The sequence below is a fragment of the Pinus tabuliformis genome, chromosome 1_2 (genome assembly GCF_031772625.1).
Source record: "Pinus tabuliformis cultivar Carrire ecotype Pingquan chromosome 1_2, CPIR1, whole genome shotgun sequence".
Lineage (NCBI taxonomy): Eukaryota > Viridiplantae > Streptophyta > Pinopsida > Pinales > Pinaceae > Pinus > Pinus tabuliformis.
Window position 1 is genome coordinate 597,313,494 of NC_142298.1, and position 19,305 is coordinate 597,332,798.

A 19,305-nucleotide genomic window follows, 5' to 3' on the forward strand; every position below is an offset into this window, starting at 1 on the left:
AATATTCATAAAGTTGTTATTTTAACATTGAGAACCTAGAATATATTATAAACATATGTATTAATTCATTCAATAAATTTATCTAATAAAATTATAATAATTAAATATTAGCATTAAATAGAATTTTCGTCCATGTCCTTATCCCTTGGTTCAGTCAAGTCTGACTGGGTAGTCAAAGTTAGCCGTTACATGGCCAAATGCCGTTACAAGGCCAAATGTCGTTACAAGGCCAAATATAGGTATTAGTCCGATCTAATTACCCGGTCCCATATAGTCGTTACCTAGTCAAACTTAGCTGTTGCAAGATCTGTTCTCCCTAACATCCTTATCCCTTGGTCCAGTCAAGTCTCACTGGGTAGTAAAAGTTAGCCGTTACATGGCGAAATGCCGTTACAAGGCCAAATATAGGTATTAGTCCGATCTAATTACCCGGTCCCATATAGTCGTTACCTAGTCAAGCTTAGCTGTTGGAAGATATGTTCTCCCTAACATACAACCATCGTCCTATAATCACCCAATCCCATAACTCGTTTTGGAAATGCATATGGGTCTTTCCCATTGAGTTTATGCTTCTCCTGAACTAGCTCAGTAATATCGAAGTTAAGTCAATTTTCTAAAAGGTATTTACATTCCAATCTAACATTTTAAAGATATAAGAACTAAAATATTTTAATAAGTTATACAAACCATTAATATTAATATCAATAAGAATAATACTATTAATAATAATAATAATAATAATATAATTTCATAGTAATAATTAAATTTATAATATTAGTACTATAGTTATAGGAATATTAAGAGTAATAAATCCATACTTTTTAGTTTTATTCTTCTTAGTTTTTTTTAGGAATTTTCCATGATGTTCTCTCCCTTAAATTTAGTAGGTGGTCCCTTATATAACTATCATAATGTGTTTTTTGTGTTTTTTCTATTATAGATGATCGTTAATCTAAAATTTATGAAAATTTAAGTATACATACTTAGTTATTGTGCTCTATTAATAGGTTATACAAACCATTAATAGCATTATGATAATAATATTATTAGTTATCAGGTAAGAATAATAATATAATTTTAAAGTAATAATTAATTTTATAATATTAGTATTATAGTTATAGGGATATTAAGGTTAAGAAATACATACTATTATTAAAATTTAATCACTATTAAACATTTTAGCATAAATATAGTAACATTTTACTGAATTATTAATATTAATATTACCTATAACTATTCTTACTTTAAGTTTAGTTAAACATTATAATATTAGAAATAAATATTCATAAAGTGGTTATTTTAACACTGAGAACATAGAACCCCGGATGCGGGTGACAAGATGGAAGGGACCCGTGTTTAAGGAGGGACACATGTAGGCCATGTGCTGCCTCAAGGATCAAGCATGCGAGCTGATATGTAGCTGGCTGCCAAGGAATAAAAGAATGGGAGTTCTTCAGAAGCAATTCAATGCTCTATCTGGCTCACTGGTTCGAATGAAGCAAGCAGTAATGGCGGACGGGATTCGAGATGGCGGTGGGGAGGTTAAAAGAGGTGGTGGGTCGGCTCTCCATGCGCCGGTTCACGCTCAGTTCATGGTTCTCGGTGTTCAGGCTCTTGCCTAGTTTATGGTTCTTCAAGCAACAGCTCTTGCTGTCAAAGCCATTTCCCTGACTGTTGGGGGCCGTCTTAAGTTTGAACGGTTATTCTATTTCGTGTTGCTCCATACCCCTGGTGTTCCTGCAAATATGGTAAGGCCTCGACAGCGATTGCTCAGCCGTCGAGGTTCTGCCCAGGGTGGGTCTTCGCGTCCTCATGTTGATGCATCCCAATCCCACTGTTGCCATTGCCATTGTCATCGAATCTCTGAGGCCAACCCCCTTCAAACTAGCCAATTTCTGGACTCAAGCACCCCTGATTCTGACCCGGCTCCCACGCCTGCCTTCGGTTCTGCCATTTTCAACTTTAGCGTCTCTCTGAATAAACCCCGAATTAGTGCCCATGTATCGGTTCTCTTCCGCGAAGACTCTCCGGATGGCGGCGATGTTCAATACAGTAAGGGGAAGCAACCTGGTGGCCGCTCAGAGGACGTCATGGAGAAGCCTGCGGATGCTCCAGAGAACGCATCCAATCTTCCTCAGACTCAGGAACTGTCTACTAGAAAAGGGGACAATGTGAACATGGATTCCTTTCCCACTGTAGAGGAAATTGAAAAATATGGATGGTTTTGGGTGGTCGAGGAGGAGCCGGATGAATAGTCGCCCATCTGTTCGGAATCATGACCTCCATCGCCGCTCAGGTCTTGTTTTGGTTTCACTGTTTATGTTACGTTGGCTCAGAGTTTGTTTATGTTATGTCTGCTGAAGTTATGCTGGTGCCCCTGCGAGGGATGAACTGTTATGGTCCAGCGCCCCTGCGAGGGCTGTTTAGTTTTGGTTTGGCACCCCTGCGAGGGCTGTTCTTCTCTTTTTGGTATGGCACCCCTGCGAGGGCTATTATTTTTGGTCACTCCTACTCCAAAGTGCCACAATTGGCTTCTGGTAAAATGATACTGTAAATGTAACTGTTTTTCTTGATACTATAAATAATAGATTAGTTTTAACGAGAAAAAAACACTGAGAACATAGAATATATTATAATACTATGTATCAATTAATTGAATGAATTTATCTAGTAAAATTATTATAATTAAAAATTAGTATTAAATAGAATTTTGGTCCATGTCCTTATCCCTTGGTACAGTCCAGTCTCATTGGCTAGTCAAAGTTACTCCTTACATGGCCAAATATAGTTGTTAGTCTGATCTAATTACCAAGTCCCATATAGTTGTTTCCTAGTCAAACTTAGTTGTTGGAAGATCTGTTCTCCCTATTTAACATACAACCATCTTCTGATAATTATCCAATCCCATAACTAGTTTTTGAAATGCATATGGGTCTTTCCCATTGAGTTTATGCTTCTCCTCAGCTAGCTAAGTAATATGGAAGTTAAGTGAATTTTCTAAAATGTATTTACATTTCAATCTAACATTTTAAAGACTTAAAAACTAGAACATTTTAATAGATTATACAAACCACTAATATTAATAACAATAAGAATAATACTAATACTAATAATAATAATAATAATATACTTTTATAGTAATAATTAAATTTATAATATTAGTATTATAGTTATAGGAATATTAAGAGTAATAAATCCATATTTTTTAGTTTTATTTTTTTTAGGTTTTTTTTAAGGAAATTTTCATCATTTTCCGTCCCTTAAATTTATTAGATGGTCCCTTCTATAAGTATCATAATGTGTTTCTTCTATTATAGATGATCATTAATCTAAAATTTATCAGAAATATTAAGTATACATACTTAATTATTGGACTTTATTAATAGGTTATACAAACCATTAATAACATCATGATAATACTATTATTAATTATCATTTAAGAATAATAATATAATTTTAAAGTAATAATTAATTTTATAATATTAGTATTATAGTTATAGGGATATTAAGGTTAATAAATACACACTATTATTAATATTAATCGCTATTAAACATTTTAACACAAATATAGTAACATTTTACTTAATTATTAATATTAATATTACCTATTACTATTCTTACTTTAAGTTTAGTTAAACATTATAATATTAAAAAGAAATATTCCTAAATTTGTTATTTTAACCTTTAGAACCTAGAATATATTATAATAATATATATTAATTCATTGAATAAATTTATCTAATAAAATTATTATAATTAAATATTAGTATTAAATAGAATTTTTGTCCATGTCCTTATCCCTTGGTCCAGTCGAGTGCAATTGGCTAGTCAAAGTTAGACGTTACATGGCCAAATATAGCTGTTAGTCTGATCTAATTACCGAGTCAGATATAGTCGTTTCCTAGTCAAACTTAGCTATTGGAAGATCTGTTCCCCTATTTAACATACAACCATGGTCTGATAATTACCCAATCACGTAACTAGTTTTGGAAATGCATGTGGGTCTTTCCCATTGGGTTTATGCTTCTCCTTAACTAGCTAAGTAATATAAAAGTTAAGTGAATTTTCTAAAAAGTATTTACATTCCAATCTAACATTTTAAAGATATAAAAACTAGAACATTTTGATCGGTTATACGAACCATTAATATTTTTTTTTCTGAGTAAATACTACTCTATTAAATAAAAGAGGAAAAATATTTACAAAGAGGTTGGAACCTCTGAGGGGGCTAAAGCCAGCCCTCTATCAAGAAAACTTCTGCCATCAGCTCTTAACTGATTGTTTACATATATAAAAAACGAGAGCTCTGGGCTCTGAAGAGCTAGACCCCACCACCAAAAAGCAAAAACAAGATGACGATGGAGCATTACACTGAAACGACTGACGTGGACCTCAGCAGCAGCATTAAACCGCTTGACAAAAACCACTAGTTTATCGGACCGCCGTCGACCAGCGAGCGGTTTCCGTATGAATGAGCCCGATGAAATCTCCTGTTGACGCGTGGCTCTCGACTGACGTCATCTATTCTGACTTTTCGGGACATAAAGTTCCGCCAAAAAGAGCCTCCCGAAATCCTCCACCGCCGTTTGATCTGCTCCATCAATCTCCGCCGTTGATTGATTCTGCCTGAGGTGGTAAGTGTGCATCTTCGCTGTTGGCTTTGCACGGAGAGCTGACCCATTCTATCATCACATTGTCTTCAACATCCGTAATACTACAACCAGGAGGCATCACCAGATACAGAACAGTGCCAGAGAACTGCGTTGGTGCATAGATAATGACCTCCTCGTGTGAAGAAGATTGCTGAAGACACACATCCTCTTCATGGCCTTTATCCTGCTGTCCCTCTGGAAGAATGGGGATATCCTCTACCGTGCCTCCTTGAGAGTCCTTAGAATTCTGTGAGAGAGTCCTGTCCATGGAATGTTCATCAGAGCCAGGGAGGTCATCTTCTTCCTCTGAGAAGATGACCGTGATAATAGCAGAGATAGTAGGCTTGTTTAGCTTGCTTTTAAAAGTGAAATGGGAGGAGTGGAAAGAACTGGAGAGGGACGGACCAGAGTGGTCGGATGATGGAGAGGCTGGCGAGACAGAAACAAGCGGGGAGATGCGTCGAGGAACAGGACCTCTCCTTCCTCTAACACCTCCCCATGTGCCTGAATTTCTGCCCCTCCTGGGATTTCCTCGAGGTCAAGCCATACCAGCAATGCTTGATAAACTGAGAGGACAAAATGTTTGGATGAGGAAGAAGAACGCCCCACCCAAATTTGAAATAAGCCGTGGATGACAGTACTCAGAGTAGAAAGTGCCCAGAGAAAGCACCCCACAGATAAAAAACAGAACCCAAAAATGAATACCAGAATTCTCTGAATGATTCCCGCCCTCAGCCCAAATAGCTTCAACAGGCTTCGTGACCCAACCAATTGCAGTTGTATACCCAAGGAGAAAACAATGACCATACCAGATGTGAGCCAGAAGAACTGTGATTAGCTGCTTGAGGCTGACCTGTTGCGGTCTTCGATGGAGCCCTAATGGCTTCCAAATGCTTAGCACTGCACCTAACTCCTGTGAACCAAATCGACCTGGAATGTCTCTGCTAGAATGAGCCAGAGAGAGTGTCAAGCTCTGGGAAATTAAAATAGATCGTATGCTCATCATCCTGAAGTATTTACTCTGCATGCTATACACCCAATTCCTCATTAATGGGACTTAATGCGCTGCCAAAAATCGCCTACTTGCTCTACGATGGAGCCCAATGCCGACGTCGCTCGTATGGGCATTAACTGCTCATAATATCACCCGCATCCGGGTATACGAACCATTAATATTAATATCAATAGGAATAATACTATTAATAACAATAATAATAATAATAATAATAATAATAATATAATTTTATAATAGCAATTAAATTTATAATATTAGTATTATAGTTATAGGAATATTAAGAGTAATAAATCCATACTTTTTGGTTTTATTCTTCTTAGTTTCTTTTAGGAATTTTCCATCATGTTCTCTCCCTTAAATTTATTAGCTGGTCCGTTATATAACTATCATAATGTGTTTTTTCTATTATAGATGGTCATTAATATAAAATTTATGAGAAAGATTAAGTACGCATACTTAATTATTGGGCTCTATTAATATGTTATACAAAGCATTAATGACATTATGATAATACTATTATTAATTATCAAGTAAGAATAATAATATAATTTTAAAGTAATAATTAATTTTATAATATTAGTATTATAGTTATAGGGATATTAAGGTTAATAAATACATACTATTATTAATATTAATCACTATTAAACATTTTAACATAAATATAGTAACATTTTAGTTAATTATTAATATTAATATTACCTATAACTATTCTTACTTTAGGTTTAGTTAAACATTATAATATTAAAAAGAAATATTCATAAAGTTGTTATTTTAACATTCACAACCTTGAATATATTATAAAAATATGTATTAATTTATTGAATGAATTTATCTAATAAAACTATTATAACTAAATATTAGTATTAAATAGAATTTTGGTCCATCTCATTATCCCTTGGTCGAGTCGAGTTTGATTGGCTAGTCAAAGTTAGCCGTTACATGGCCAAATATAGATGTTATTCCAAACTATTACCTAGTCCCATATAGCTATTTCCTAGTTAAACTTAGCTGTTGGAAGATTTGTTATCCCTATTTAACATACAACCATCATCTGTTAATTACACAATCCCTTAATTGTTTTGGAAATGCATATGGGTCTTTCCCATTGAGTTTATCCTTCTCCTCAACTAGCTAAGTAATATGGAAGTTAAGTGAATTTTCTAAAAAGTATTTACATTCCAATCTAACATTTTAAAGATATAAAAACTAGAACATTTAAATGGTTATACGAACCATTAATGTTAATATCAATAAGAATAATACCATTAATAATAATAATAATAATAATAACAATAATAATAATAATAATAATAAAATTTTATAGTAATAATTAAATTTATAAAATTAGTGTTACAGTTATAGGAATATTAAGAGTAATAATCCATACTTTTTGGTTTTATTCTTCTTAGTTTTTTAAGAATTTTCCTTGATGTTCTCTCCCTTAAATTTATTAGGTGCTCCCTTATATAACTATCATAATGTGTTCTTTCTATTCTTGATGATCATTAATATAAAATTAAGTATACATACTTAATTATTGGGCTCTATTAATAGGTTATAAAAACCATTAATAACATTATGATAATACTATTATTAATTATCAGGTAAGAATAATACTATAATTTTAAAGTAATAATTAATTTTATAATATTAGTATTATAGTTATAGGGATATTAAGGTTATTTTTTTTCTACGTAAAGGCTAAATTCTATTAAAAAAGAGAAAAAACATTTACAGAGAGATTAAGACCTCAGAGGAGGCTGAAGCCATCCCTCAACCAGATATCTTGACATACATATACCCCTGTGACAATAATCTCGGGATTAAGAAGACTTAAGACATGTTTTCCAGATCCCTTACAGACAAAAGTACGAACCAAAGTTGTGGACATCTCTGCAAAACTATCAAGGACTATGTCATTACTAATAATCGTTCTGCCCTGATAGCCATATACAAAATTTAGCAAAACCAATGGCTTTCTGAGCCATGGCGTGATACAACTCATTAGATTATAATGGCTGGTATTGATACCTAACCAGGACTTGGAACAGATCAGAATTGACATAATCCAGAGAAGCATAGCAAAATGATATAAAGACCAGAAGGGAGACTCCCATCAGTGTGCACTGTACCGAAGAAATCAAGCATGTTTGAGAGAGTTCGGAGCATCCTTTTCCACCTGGCTGGGAGAGCTTATCCACATGTCGACGGCATTGTCCCCATCTCCCATGTCACCGCCACCTGGAGGAAGGGATATTAAGGTTATTAAATACATATTGTTATTAATATTAATCACTATTAAACATTTTAAATAAATATAGTAACATTTTACTTAAATATTAATATTAATATTACTTATAGCTATTCTTAATTTAAGTTTAGTTAAACATTATAATATTAAAAAGAAATATTCATAAAGTTGTTATTTTAACATTCAGAACCTAGAATATATTATAATAATATGTATTAATTCATTGAATAGATTTATCTAATAAAATTATTATAATTAAATATTAGTATTAAATAGAAATTTGGTCCATGTCATTATCTCTTGGTCGAGTCCATTCCAATTCGCTAGTCAAAGTTAGCTGTTACATGGCCAAATATAGTTGTTAGTTCGATCTAATTACAGATTCCCATATAGCCATTTCCTAGTCAAACTTAGCATTGGAACATCTGTTCTTCCTATTTAACATACATCCATGGTGTGATAATTACCCAATCCCATAACTAGTTTTGGAAACGCATATGGGTCTTTCCCATTGAGTTTATGCTTCTCCTCAACTAGCTAAGTAATATGGAAGTTAAGTAAATTTCCTAAAAAGTATTTACATTCCAATCTAACATTTTAACGATATAAAAACTAGCAACATTTTAATAGGTTATATGAGCCATTAATAATAATAATAATAAATTTTTTTTATAGTAATAATTAAATTTATAATAATAGTATTATAGTTATATGAATATTAAGAGTAACAAATCCATACTTTTTGGTTTCATTCTTCTTAGATTTTTTTAGGAATTTTCCATCATGATCTCTCCCCTAAATTTATTAGGTGGCCCCTTATATAACTATCATAATGTGTTTTTTCTATTATAGATGATCATTAATCTAAAATTTATCAGAAATATTAAGTATGCTACTTAATTAATGGGCTCTATTAATAGGTTATACAAACCATTAATAACATTATGATAATACTATTATTAATTATGAGATAAAAATAATAATATAATTTTATAGTAATAATTAATTTTATAATATTAGTATTATAGTTATAGGGATATTAATGTTAATAAATACATACTATTATTAATATTAATCACTATTAAACATTTTAACATAAATATAGTAACATTTTACTTAATTATTAATATTAACATTACCTATAACTATTCTTACTTTTAGTTTAGTTAAACATTATACTATTAAAAATAAATATTCATAAAGTTGTTATTTTAACATTCAGAACCTAGAATATATTATAATAATATGTGTTAGTTCATTGAAAAAATTTATCTAATAAAATTATTATAATTAAATATTAGTATTAAATCGAATTTTGGTCCATGTCTTGATCCCTTGGTCTCGTCCAGTCTAATTTGCTTGGGTAGTCAAAGTTAGCAGTTACATGGCCAAATATAGTTGTTAGTCTAATGTAATTACCTAGTCCCATATAGTCGTTTTCTAGTAAAACTTAGCTGTTGGAAGACGTGTTCTCCCTATTTAACATACAACCATGGTTTGAAGAATTCTTCGGGGAAAATCACATGGAGAAATTTTTGTCGACCCGTTTCGAACCAACTAGTGTGGTTCATCGTCAAGACAAGTTGAATACGCAAATGTGGCTACAACAGCTCAATTTGACCTGATAATGGCTAATTTGACATTGATAAGGGGTATTATATTAATTTATATTATTTATTTATTTTATTTATATAAAAGAAATTTAAGTTATTAATATAGAATAAATTAATATAATATAATAAGTAAATCATAAATTAATTTCAAATAAATTAATTTTAAATATATTTAAAATTGTTAGAAATATATACTAAGTAAAATTAATACATTATAATAAGTAAATCATTAAAAAATAATAATAATAACTAATATATTAATTAAAAAGAATAAGAATAAAAATTAATTTTGAACTATTAGATAAAAATATTAGTTAGTTATAACGGCTAGTTTGACTATGATAAGGGGTATTATATTAATTTATATTATTTATTTATTTATTTATTTTATTTTAAAGAAGATTCGGTTATTAATATAGAATAAATTAATATAATAAATATTAATTTATAATAAGTAAATTAATTAATTAATTAATAATATAAATTAATATAATACCCCTTATCATGGTCAAACTAGCCGTTATAACTAACTAATATTTCTATCTAACAGTTCAAAATTAATTTTATTTTTATTCTTATTAATTAATATATTATTTATTATTATTACTTTTTAATGATTTACTTATTATAATATATTAATTTTACTTATTCTAGTATATATTTCTAACAATTTTAAATATATTTAAAATTAATTTATGATTTACTTATTATATTATATTAATTTATTCTATATTAATAAATGAAATTTCTTTTATATAAATAAAATAAATAAATAAATAAATAATATAAATTAATATAATACCCCTTATCATGGTCAAACTAGCTGTTATCACGTCAAATCGAGCTGTTGTCTTTTTAACCTTTATCTTATCGAGAAATTTGAGTCATTGGATATTCTACCCTATCTATTTATAGTGCATAGCCACATCTGCTCATTCAACTTGTCGTGACGATGAACCACACTGGTTGGTTCGAAACACGTCAACAAAAATTTCTCTATGTGATTTTCTCCGAGGAATTTTTCAAAATTTGATATGGATCACATAAGTCTCAATTCAATAACCATGGTTTGATAATTACCCAAACCCATAACTAGTTTTGGAAATGCAATAGGCCTTTCTCATTGAGTTTATGCTTCTCCTCAACTAGCTAAGTAATATGAAAGTTAAATTAATTTTCTAAAAAGTATTTACATTCCAATCTAACATTTTAAAGATATAAAAACTAGAACATTCTAATAAGTTATACAAACCATTAATAATAATAATAGTAGTAGTAGTAGTAGTAATAATAATAATAATAATAATAATAATAATAATAATAATAATAATAATAATAATATATTATAGAAATAATTAAATTTATAATATTAGTATTATAGTTATATGAATATTAAGAGTAATAAATCCATATTTTTTGGTTTTATTCTATTTAGTTGTTTTAGGAATTTTCCATCATGTTCTCTCCCTTAAATTTATTAGGTGGTCCCTTCTATAACTATCATAATGTGTTTTTACTATTAATGATGATCATTAATCTAAAATTTATCAGAAAGTTTATGTATACATACTTAATTATTGGGCTCTATTAATAGGTTATACAAACCATTAATAACATTATGGTAATACTATTATTAATTGTGAGGTAAGAATAATAATATAATTTTAAAGTAATAATTAATTTTATAATATTAGTATTATAGTTATTGGGATATTAAGGTTAATAAATACATACTATTATTAATATTAATCATTATTAAACATTTTAACATAAATATAGTAGCATTTTACTCAATTATTAATATCAATATTACCTATAACTATTCTTACTTTAAGTTTAGTTAAACATTATAATATTAAAAAGTAATATCCATAAATTTGTTATTTTAACCTTCATAACCTAGAATATATTATAATAATATGTATTAATTCATTGAATAAATTAATCTAATAAAATTATTATAATTAAATATTAGTATTAAATAGAATTTTGGTCCATGTCCTTATGCCTTGGTCCAGTGGCTAGTCAAAGTTAGTAGTTCCATGGCCAAATATAGCTGTTACTCCCATCTAATTACCGAGTCCCATGTAGCCATTTCCTAGTCAAACATAGCTGTCGGAAGATCTGTTCTACCTATTTAACATACAACCATGGTCTGATAATTACCCAATCCCATAACTAGTTTTGGAAATGCATATGGGTCTTTCCCATCGAGTTTATGCTTCTCCTCAAATAGCTAAATAATATGGAAGTTAAGTGAATTTTCTAAAAAGTATTTACATTCCAATCTAACATTTTAAAGATATAAAAACTAGAACATTTTAATAGGTTATATGAACCATTAATAATAATAATAATAATAATAATAATAATATAATTTTATAGTAATAATTAAATTTATAATATTAGTATTATAGTTATAGGAATATTAAGAGTAATAAATTCATACTTTTGGGTTTTATTCTTAGTTTTTTTAAGGAATTTTCCATCATGTTCTTTCCCTTAAATTTATAAAGTGGTCTCTTCTATAACTATCATAATGTGGTTTTTCTATTATAGATAATCATTAATCCAAAATTTATCAGAAAGATTAACTATACATACTTAATTATTAGGCTCTATTAATAGGTTATACAAACCATTAATAACATTAGGATAATACTATTATTAATTATGAGGTAAGAATAATAATATAATTTTATAATAATATTTAATTTTATAATATTAGTATTATAGTTATAGGGATATTAAGGTTTATAAATACATACTATTATTAATATAAATCACTATTAAACATTTTAACATAATAACATTTTACTTAATTATTAATATTAATATTAACTATAACTATTCTTACTTTAAGTTTAATTAAACATTATAATATTAAAAAGAAATATTCATAAAGTTGTTATTTTAACATTTAGAACCTAGAATATATTATAATAATATGTATTAATTCATTGAATAAATTTATCTAATAAAATTATTATAATTAGATATTAGTATTAACTAGAATTTTGGTCCATGTCCTTATCCTTTCTTCCAGTCCAGTCCGATTGGCTAGTCAAAGTTAGCTGTTACATGGTCAAATATAGCTGTGAGTCTAATCTAATTACCCAGTCCCATATAGTCGTTTCCTAGTCAAACTTCGTTGTTATGTTCTCCGTATTTAACATACAACCATGGTCTGATAATTACCCAGTCCCATATAGTCGTTTCCTAATCAAACTTAGCTCTCTGTTCTCCCTATTTAACATACAACTATGGTTTGATTCTTCAACTTGTCCTGACCATGAACCACACTTGTTGGTTCGAAACAAGTCGGCAAATTTATCATAATGTGATTTACGCCGAAAAATCTTCTCATAACTAGAACATTTTTGTTTAATTTTTCTAGCAAAAATCCTATCTCTTTTGATATACTTTTATCTCTCACTTACACTTCAAATAAAAAATCTCAATTAACATAACATTTTGTAATTGTTTAAAATAACATTGAATTCCACTTTTTATCATAAATTTTTAATGTCAAATTATTATTAAATTATATATTTTAATTTATTCTTTCATTATTTTTAAAATTTATCCATATTAATATTTTCAATTCACACTTAGAATTCAAATGTTAAATTTGAAATTCTAAAAATTATTTAATATTTTTAATTTATATAAATGTCAAAATAATTTAAATCATTTTTAAAAATAAATTGTATATCAAATTTAAATAATGAAGAAAATATTTAATACTTTTTAGATAAAGAAATGTCAACTCTGAAGTGATATTATAATAAATTATATATCGTAAATCATTATTGTGAAAAACAATAATATTTTAACCTCGAAAATGTCAAATTCACAATGGCATCTATAAATCGTTATTATGAAAACATATAAAACTTTTTCTTAATGTTTCGAGAAAGTGGAATAACATAATAAAAAATATATTATATTTCGAAGTTAATGTTTCATTTTAAATAATATTTATGAAATTTTATTGCCAATTTTTTAATATTATTATTTTTTTTAATAGGACTGACTTATGAGGATTTGAATTTTAAATTCTATTGTTTATAAAATATTTTATAGCATATTAATTACCCATTAAATTTGTTTATGGATTTTTAATATTATAATTTTAAAATTAATTATATATATATATATATATATATATATATATATATAAATTTTTTAATATTATATTTTTGGAATTTAAAGTGATGGTCATATTTATATGGTTTAATAGGCTTTAAGAAGTCCTATAAATTATGGGGAAATCTTGTGTTAACTCTATCATTGAGTGCAATGTTTAAGGAGTATTTTGTGTTAAATATCGGATAAACAAAAGTGTCATAAAACCTTATACTTCATAGTAGAATGAAGTGGTATTGCTACTAGTTTTAACTTTGATTCTATAATAGATGCCTTTCCTCATCTCATTATTGGAATAAAGTAAGAGATTTTTTTTTTTCCAAGGAAAAAAGCGAACTCTTTTTATAAGTAATAAAAAAAGTTACAGAGCACATGAGTTAACATTCAGCTACATAAACGCCTGGGGAAAGGCAAAGAACTCCTCTGAGGAGGATCAACTGACACCCCATTCAAGTGCTGATCAAAAAGCAAACTGTACGCTGCCCGGGCAGCCATATCCAGAGATGTTCTAACCATAAAAACTAAAAGTCTCATGGGCCTCCTTACATAAGGAAAACAGCCCATATACACAGTTAAAAGACTGTCATATACTGCTCTTCAGAAAGAGCACCAAAACATAGTTTTAGAATCAGAAACGAAAACCAGAGCTACATATGCCACATGATACCATAATCCGGGTAAGACAGAGCATATACCAAGAGATCAAAAAAGAGAAACGAGAACCAAGTCAACCATAGGGGGGAAGATCCGTCATACGGATCTGATCCCCCTGCTATTCAGTTATCCTCCAAATGCCCACAGCTTGTTGCAAACCTGCTTTAGAAAGCTCGTCTGCTTCTTCATTGAATTCCCTGTATATATGATCAATATAAAAAACATTAAAATGATGGATTAAAGATTGTATCTCCTCTAATAATGGAAGCAAAATGTAATGCTGGCATCTAAACTTCCCAGAAACCCAGTTAACCACGTTCATGGAGTCTCCAAAAATCTGAACTGTGAGAATATTTTTATGAATTAGCCAACAGAGGAGAAGCTTTAGTGCAGAGAGTTCTGCAAAGTTGTTTGTGCCCACACCAATGCCTACTGAGGCCTTTAATGTATGTGATGCATTTAAGTGTATACTAATCCCAGCCCCCGTGATATTGTCTTGTGCTGCACCGTCAAAAAAGGCCCAGGGAACCCCCTCTCTGATTCGGAATTCCTTTCTCCGCTTATCACTAGATTGTTCTTCCTTTATTGGGATACTATCCAGAATGGCTTTGCTCTGGATGGCAATGGCTGCCTCAGAATTCTTTGATTCCCTGAAAATACTTCGGTTCCTGGCAAGCCAGATCCCCCAGCAAATGATTGGTGGCAGGTTCCTCAGGTTCTTTTCTTGAAAATGCTTCCACCAAAAATCCCAAGCTGTGGATATATTATCTCCTTCCCATTTTAGTTTAACCGCTATGAGCCTTTCCGCTTCCAACCAAACTTGTCTAGTAAAAGGGCATGTGAGAAAAAGATGAGAAATGGTTTCAGATTCCTCACAACACAATGGGCATCTGCCAGGCCCCTGTTTGAAACGGGATTGAAGGACGTCCCAGGTAGGAATCTTATGGTTTAAAGCACACCAGAAAAAAATTCTGGCTTTTTTAGGACACTTTAATTTGAACAGAGGTTTCGACCACCAAACCGGGAGATTCCAACCTTTGTTTTTCATCAGAAAGTTGTATCCTGCCTTGGGAGAGTAATTCCCCGTTTCCGCGTGAGCCCACATCAAAGTATCAGGCCTGTCTAGTAATCTAACATTTGATCTTATCAATTCTTGAATAAATCTTTGCCAATCATCTCTCCACCTGATATTTATCTCGAGCTCCTCTTCTGTCTTCCAAGCTTGACCCCAAATGGAGGTTCGCTCCAAGCATGCAATCTGCCATAAGCTTCTGATTCCTAATTCGTCCAGATGAATTAGCAAACCAGGTGGGAGAGCAAAAGCGTCACTGCACCCTACCCATGGGTCCCTGCCAATCCTCACATTTTCTCCATTCCCAACCCGCCAAGCCAGACCTTGTTCAATAAGCTTGAAAGCCTCTGTGGTGGCTTTCCAGATCACTGAGCAGTTTCTCCCTTTTTTGAGAGGTGATCTTATCCAATCTTCTAGGGGGATGGGGTCGATGTACTTCCTCCTAACCACCCTTGTCCAGAGGTTCTCCAAAGTAATAATTCGCCACCCTGACTTTGCCGCTAAGGCTTGACTAAAGTCCGTGAGTATTTTTAAGCCCCATCCCCCCCAATCTTTTGGTCTTGCAATTTTATCCCATGCCACCCATGGAAGAACTGAATCCTCCTTTGATCCCGACCATAGAAATCTGCTACATATCTGTCTTATTTTGTGCAACGTCCCTTTTGGTATCCAGGTCAAGGCTGCCCAAAACACCGGAATAGCCTGAAGAACTGAATTTACCAAGGTCAATCTACCTGCCCTAGACAGCCACTTGAAGCTCCAATGAGATATTTTCTGTTCAATCTTCGCTACCAGCCAATTCCAGTCCTGTTTTTTGTATGAGGATGGCTTGAGCCAAAACCCAAGATATTTGAAAGTCTGCTCCATGCTACAGGATCGAAAGGGTAGCTGTGCAACAATAGTAGCCTCCTCTTGTCTACTGAAACCTTCAAAAATTAGCTGAGATTTCCTTTCATTTATTTGGAGACCTGTTGCTTTCAGAAATTGATCTAAGATGAGCTTAATTTCAACAATTTCATCTACATTCCCATTGGTAAACAACAGAATGTCATCAACAAAAAGCAGATGAGTGATAAAGAGGTTAATAGCCACTTCCAAACCTTTAACCAAACCTGAGCGCTTTGCCTTTTGGATAAGCCTGCTTAATCCCTCAGCTGCTAGAAGGAAAAGCAAAGGCGAGAGTGGACACCCCTGACGAAGCCCTCTTTGACTTTTGAAGAAATGAGAGGCCGCTCCATTAATCAGAACAACAAAATTCACATTGGATATGCACCCCATGATCCATTTAATAAAGCCCACCTGGAAGCCGAGGTGTGTCAAGAGCATCTTTAGATAAGTCCAGCTGACCCTATGATAAGCTTTTGATAAATCAATTTTGAGAACTGCCCCCTTCTTATTTGCCTGTCTAAGACTGTGTATAGTTTCTTGAGCTACACCAATAGCTTCATGGATTTGCCTCCCGTCCAGAAAACCAAATTGTTCTGATGAAATGCATCTTGATAAGCTTGGTTTCAGACGAATTGCAATGACCTTTGCTATAATCTTGTAGATGGTATTGCACAAAGAAATAGGTCTGAAATCTTCAAAGGTTTCGGGATCTTCTTTTTTAGGAATCAGAGTAATGAAAGTGGCATTGAAAGGACCGTAAATTTCACCTTTTGTTCTAGACTCCTCTACAACCTCAGCCAGCTCTGATCCTATGGATTCAAAGAAATGAGTAAACAGCTCTATGGTCCAACCATCTGGCCCTGGGCTTTTATCTTTTGCCATAGATTTTATAACACCTTCCACTTCTTCCTTAGACACTTCTCTGAAAAGGTCTTCCGCCTCCTCCTCCTCCACAAAGCGAGGGAAAGCCTGAGCAGTTCAGATTATTTCCGGCAAAGAGATCCCACCGGGGTCAGCGAAAAGGGTCTGAAAATGTTTCTTCCCCATATCGGACAAGTCCTCAAAGGAAGAGGCCACTCTCCCATCCAAATCCCTCAAATTCCAGATAGTATTCGCAATCCTCCTCCCTTTTGCATAATTATGAAAAAAATTTGTATTCTCATCCCCTGCTTTCAGCCATATAGCTCTGCTTTTCATTCTCCACTCCTCTTCTTTGTCTAATAAAATCTTCGCTCTTTTCTTCTCTAAGACCAAAATTTTATCTTTTGATTCGCTGGAGGCATAAGCATCAGAATCTGGGTCTTCAAGGACTCCTAGGGCCTTTTCGATAGATTCTAATTCTTCCACTTGTTTTCTCCTTCTATCAGAAGCCCAATCAATGGTTGCTTTTTTGAGTCTCTTAAGATTTTCCATGAAGAACCCCGCTTGACTCCCCCTATATTCCGGACCCGGGTGCCTCCATGTTTCATTAAAAAGCTTTATGAAGGATTCCTCTTGAAGCCACGAGGGATTGAATTTGAAAGGCGCGGCCGGTTTCGGAGGAGATTTTGAGAGTTCCAATATGATAGGGAAATGGTCCGAATTCCCCCCTTCCCCTACCCATTGGCGAAAACATGGAATCCTGGAAACCAGCCTTTCACTGATCAGAAAACGATCCAGTCTTTTCGCTATCCTCTCTTCCCCTGTCCTTCGATTCCTCCAAGTAGGTTTCACTTTTAAAAGATTTACATCAATCAACTGATGACTGTGAAGAACATTTGCAAAGAAATCTGAGAGTGGATCCTCTCTCGCTTGCGGACCCCAGGCTTCAGAAATTCCCAGAGAGAAGTTAAGATCCCCCCCGATAATAAGATTTTCGACCTTCATCAAATTTTTTGAAAGGAGCTCGTTCCAAAAGATGACCCTTCCCTGACAAGGGCCGTAGATATTAACAATGGACAGAGGGAAGTCAAAATCAGAGGACATCACCTCCATTCCCATAACATTTTGTAACCCCCACGTGCTTAGGATCTTCAGTCTTCCAGATTTGATTCCTATAGCCAACCCTCCCGAGTGACCTGATGCATCTACAGCTAGAAAACTCCAGCCCGGGAGGAGAGAGCTAAGAGCCGATTCCACATCCAAGCTCTTACCTAGGGTCTCTTGAAGGAAAACAATGTCGGGATTGCAACGAGAAATAAGGTCCTTTAGGGCTAGTTTTTTAGGCTTACTAGCTAAACCTCTACAATTCCAGGAGAGACAGATCATTTTAACACCGTTTCAGGGGGTTTTACTGCTCTAAGCGCCCCAGGGATAGTCATCTGCTTACCATCTGCCACATCAAATATTGCTTTTGCTTGAGTTTTAGAAAGTATGGATTTCCGCCCTCTTCCCTTTTTTGAAATGCTTTTAGGTGTCTCAGACCCTAAACCTCCTACAGGCTCCGAAAGCTCAGATGAGCAACCGGATTTTTTACTTAAGGATCTCAAATTGTATTGTCGACCATTAGAGGATCCAGTTCCAATACTCAGAGGGGGAAAATTCTCACAGTTCAGATTTAGGGAGGGGAGAGAGTCAGAAAGGTTTTCAATATTTAGCATTTCTTCATTAAATTTGTTTTCCTTAGATAATCCCCCACCCATTGAAACAACATTAACATCAGAGAGGAACGAGGAAGACTGCATACCCAGATGATCGTCTTCGACGACGGCATCCTGTACTGGAGCAGAGGCATCCATCATCGGCTGGTCATCTGGAAGGCGCATCTGGATGTCGTCATCCCTTTTTTGCTCCTCTTCGTCTCGGTTCATCATCACTTCAGCATCCTCTTCTACGCCAATCTTTTCATCCACCTTGTGTTCGGCTTTCTTCATGAACTCGATCCAATCCTCATCATCCTTTTGTGTCCTCCTCTTTCGCCTACCCAACGGGCAGTCCCTCGCCAGATGCCCGTATTCATGGCATCGATGACAACGAAATGGGAGAAGTTCATAGTCAAGCTTCTGTTCAAACTCAAACTCCTTGTAACACAG

At 32.6% G+C, this 19,305-nt stretch overlaps 1 protein-coding gene across 1 annotated transcript; it reads right to left on the reverse strand.

Moving 5' to 3' along the window:
- Positions 1-14,064: 14,064 nt before the first annotated feature.
- Positions 14,065-17,176, reverse strand: LOC149207058 (uncharacterized). The gene is made up of 2 exons (XM_089397906.1): positions 14,494-17,176; positions 14,065-14,270 (listed from the first exon to the last, which is right to left on the reverse strand). Exons 1-2 carry the CDS (start codon positions 17,174-17,176, stop codon positions 14,065-14,067), a joined length of 2,889 nt encoding a protein of 962 aa, XP_089254032.1.
- Positions 17,177-19,305: the final 2,129 nt, after the last annotated feature.

Bases quoted from the DNA above. Each gene is read 5' to 3' on its own strand.
- LOC149207058 (XM_089397906.1), bottom strand. From the start codon at position 17,176: ATGGCAAAAGATAAAAGCCCAGGGCCAGATGGTTGGACCATAGAGCTG. The intron at 14,271-14,493 runs GTTTGCAACAAG...TCTGAAGAGCAG, and splicing joins AGACGAGCTTTCTAAAGCAG to TATATGACAGTCTTTTAACT.